The sequence below is a fragment of the Chinchilla lanigera genome, unplaced genomic scaffold (genome assembly GCF_000276665.1).
Source record: "Chinchilla lanigera isolate Chin_1 unplaced genomic scaffold, ChiLan1.0 scaffold00065, whole genome shotgun sequence".
NCBI lineage: Eukaryota > Metazoa > Chordata > Mammalia > Rodentia > Chinchillidae > Chinchilla > Chinchilla lanigera.
In genome coordinates this window covers 9,668,042-9,671,934 of record NW_004955466.1, presented here as the reverse complement: position 1 = coordinate 9,671,934, position 3,893 = coordinate 9,668,042, and the positions used below count along the sequence as shown (strand labels likewise).

At 37.0% G+C, this 3,893-nt stretch overlaps 1 protein-coding gene across 1 annotated transcript in view; it reads left to right on the top strand.

The window, feature by feature from the left end:
• Window positions 1-3,893, top strand: part of LOC102021746 (leucine-rich repeat-containing protein 9) — a 96,958-nt gene that overhangs the window by 49,309 nt on the left and 43,756 nt on the right. Inside the window, exon 18 of the mRNA XM_013522015.1 lies at window positions 1,712-1,903. Coding sequence (XP_013377469.1) covers window positions 1,712-1,903 — 192 coding nt within the window. The remainder of the gene's footprint in view (window positions 1-1,711; window positions 1,904-3,893) is intronic.

Sequence of the window (3,893 nt, the reverse complement as noted above, 5' to 3'; positions counted from 1 at the left end):
GTTTTTCTCCGGTACTGGGAACCGAACTCACGACCTTGCACTTGCCAGGCAGGCGCTTTGCCACTGAGCTAAATCCCCAACCCCTTGTATAACTGTCTTAACTACCTGTGTATGCGTGGTTTTTTTTCTTTTTTCCTTTCTTCCTTCCCCCTTTATCCCAGTATAGAACGTCTTTTCTTTTGAACAGTTTTTTCCCAGTTCACAATGTCTATTTTATGTTTTGGGTCCTATTTTCTTGTTCAGTTCAATAAGACAATATGATGTTTACACATATGGGTCTGATTTATTTCTCTTATGAGTATAGACTTGAGTTGCATCCATTTACCTATAAAAGTCTCCAGTTCACCCTTCTTTATGGCTCAGTAGTACTCCATTATATAAAAAAAGCACATCTTTTTTATCCATTCCTTGGTTGATGGGCATTTGGGTTGTTTCCAAGATTTAGCTATTACAAATTGTGCTGTTATAAACATGGGTGTACATATACTGCTGTGGTATGATGTTTTTCATTATTCTGGGAATATACCCAGAAGGGGAACAGCTTGTTCAAATGGGATCTTTAATCCCAGTTTTTTAAGGAATCTCTACACTGATTTCCACAGTGGTTGCACCATCTACAGTCCCACCAACAGTGGAGAAGGGTACCTTTTTCCCCACAATCCCTCCAGCGTTTGTTATTGGTTGATTTCTTGATGATAGCTATTTTATCTGGAGTGAGATGAAATCTTAGTGTTGTTTTAATTTACATCTCTTGAATGACCAGTGATGTTAAACATTTTTTCATGTATTTATTTGCCATTAGTATTTCTTCATCTGAGAAGTGTGTGTTCATCTTTGATGCCCATTTTTGGATTGGGTCTTTGAATTTGGGGGTCTGATTTTTTCAATTCTTTATATGATCTAGATATAAGTTCTTTGTCTGTGGGATAACTAGCTATTAATTTTCCCATTCTGTGGGTTGCCTTTTCACTCTGTTGGAGATTTCTTTTGTTGTGAAAAAGCTTTTTAATAAGGTGAGATCTTATTTGTTGATTCATTGTAATATTTCCCTTGCAGTCTGGGTTTTGTTCCTGAAGTTTCTGCCTACACCTATGTCTTTGAGATTTCCTCCTATTTTCTCTTCCAGTAAATTTAGTGTTTCTATTTTAATATTTAGATCTTTGATCCATTTTGACTTTTGTTTAGTGCATTGTGGTAGACATGGGTCTACTTTTAGTCTTCAGCATGTGGAGAGCCATTGTTTCCAGCACTATTTATTAAAGAGGCTAACTTTCTGCCAGTGAACATGTTTGGCTCCTTTGTCAAAGATGAGGTGGCTGAGTGTGTTTGGGGATGCACCTGCATCTTCTATTTTGTTCCACTGATCCATCACGAAAACGATTTTGAAGAATATGTAATGATTTTTAAAATGTTAAATGGATAGAAAATTCTACATAGGAAAAGGTTTTCTATGGGAATTATAAGAAAGCATGTGAAGTCTTATGGGGGAGTGGTTTGAGACAGGATCTTGCTATGTAGTGCAGGCTGGCCTTGAGCTCATGTAGCCCAGGCTAGCCTCTTATTCACGGTGATCCTCCTGCCTCAGCCTCTCAAGTGCTGGGATTACAGGCATGCACCACCACACTCTGCTATATGAAGTATTAAAAAAAAAAAAAAAACAGAAAAAAAGAATTATGTAAATATAGCATCACTTCTGTTTCATGTGTTTCAGTATAACCTTGAATATTTGGATGCAAGCCATAATCATGTGATTACCCTTGAGGGATTTAGAGGTTTGATGAAACTGAAGCACTTAGACTTGAGCTGGAATCAACTGAAAAAGTCTGGGGATGAAATAAATGTGTTATGCAAGCACACCACAAGCCTTCTCACTCTTAATATTCAACACAATCCATGGCAGAAGGTATGCAACAGACATGGTTATGAAAAAGCACACTCTGATTTCAAAGCCGTTTTCTCACTATGCTGATATTCAATAATAGCCAGAAACAGGCAAAGTGTGTTTTTGTAGAATTCCTTTAAGTCCTTCATAACCTATAGTCAGAGGCCTAGGGATTTAGCTCAGTGGTGTAAGTGCCTATCTGGCAAACACAAGGTCCTGAGTTCGATTCTAAGTACAAAAAAAAAAAAAAAAGAGTCATGCTACATAACCTGTAGTAACCAAGTGAATCAAGGGCTGTAATTTCATGTCAGACTTTTTGTAACCTCTAGTCTTACAAAAACAGTTCGCTATTGGCATTTGCTCCTGCTCTCTGTACTGCTCTGAAGCTCTCAAGATTCCTCCCATATTTCTCAGTGAAGAGAAGTGCATTGGTGATGAGTTCACTCTTCCCACTCAGCTTCAGGATTTTGTGTTGTTTTTGTATGCAGTTATTTCAGGATAGCAGTTGTTTTTATTTTCGGGTTCTTTTTAAAACATATTTTTACTCCCATATGAACAAACTGTCTAATTTAAGTTTTTTATAAGTTAAACGTAGTGTCAGATTTGTCTGTTGCAATGATGTGATGGGTTGCCAGATAATTTTAAAATGTTTTGGTCACAGTCTTGTTTTATAATTAAAATTTGCATTCATTGTGAAAAACAGAACATTGCTCTAAGGTAACTTATGTCATGGCCATTTGCAAACCTCCAGGGAGTTTGTGTGGCTGTGTGCCAAGCCTCACTGTACTGAAGTACAAGAACCCACACAGAAGCACAGTACTAAAGAAGAAACAATTTGATCATGAGGTCTTAAGTTATGTTTGAGAAACATGTTTTACAATTTATGTTTGCATTTTACATTGGTTTTTTTTTCTATTTTAAGTCCAAAAGTCACACACCATAAACCTGCGTTATGAAGTATTATTTTCTGTTGTAATGGAAATTTGTTTGAACATTATTTATCATCATCGTAAAAATATGTAATTTAAATTTTCAATGATTATGTTCAAGGATATCTCCAAGTATTTTAAATAAACCTTGTCTTGGTTACTTTTCTGTCATTGCTGAAACAAAATACCTGACACCCAAAGTTAAGGAAGGAAAGGTTTATTGAGCTCACAGTTTGTGGAGGTTTCACACTTTGTAGAGGTTTCAGTCCATATTTGCTAGCTTCAAGGCAGAGTGGCACACGGCAGAGGGCAACAGTTCATGGCAGTGGAAGACAGCAAAAGTGACAAGAGCAAAAGAGGAGGAGGCAAGCAGCCTCTTTCCCTCCCTATATTGTATGCCTGGCTATCCGCCCAGGCCCATACTGTCTCAGTGCCTTCCTCTTGCCCAGGCTCAGGATGAATACCAAAAAACATCCTGGAGCAGGAAGGGCATGTCCTTTTCACCCCAGGCTGTAGAGCTGCTGAGTCACTTAGCCAAGCCTCTAGACTCCTCAAGTTGACACAATGTATCGATCATAACAAACCTCCAACTTTTAATTTCAAGACTTTTCCTTGCTCTGCTTCTAAAAGATACATATAAGGCTGTGTTCAACATTTTAGAAAGGACTAAAGAATAATTCATTTTATTAAATTTGCCATATTAGTAAATTTATATTATTGTATCTCTTCTTTTAAGCTCAGTAAAATTGAAATATATGTTTTCTTTTGCCAAAGCAGACTTCCTAGATGATAATATTACAGCTCCCTGCCCCTCCTTGCGAAGTTGGAGGATCAGGGACTAAAGAGTCTATTGATGACATGGCTCTTTCCAGCTTCCTGCCGCTCTGGACAGACAGGGGTGCGGCAGTTGTTCTCTAACTCTTGTCACTAGTCACTTTTCAACAGCTTGTGGGATTAAGAAGTAGTTAACTATCATTTAATTTCAACTATTATTAAAGAATTAAAGTAAGCCTTAAATTTTAGATATATGAGGTATGATTCAAAAATATAGTGAATGTTTAAATCTTTTAAATTATTAAAAT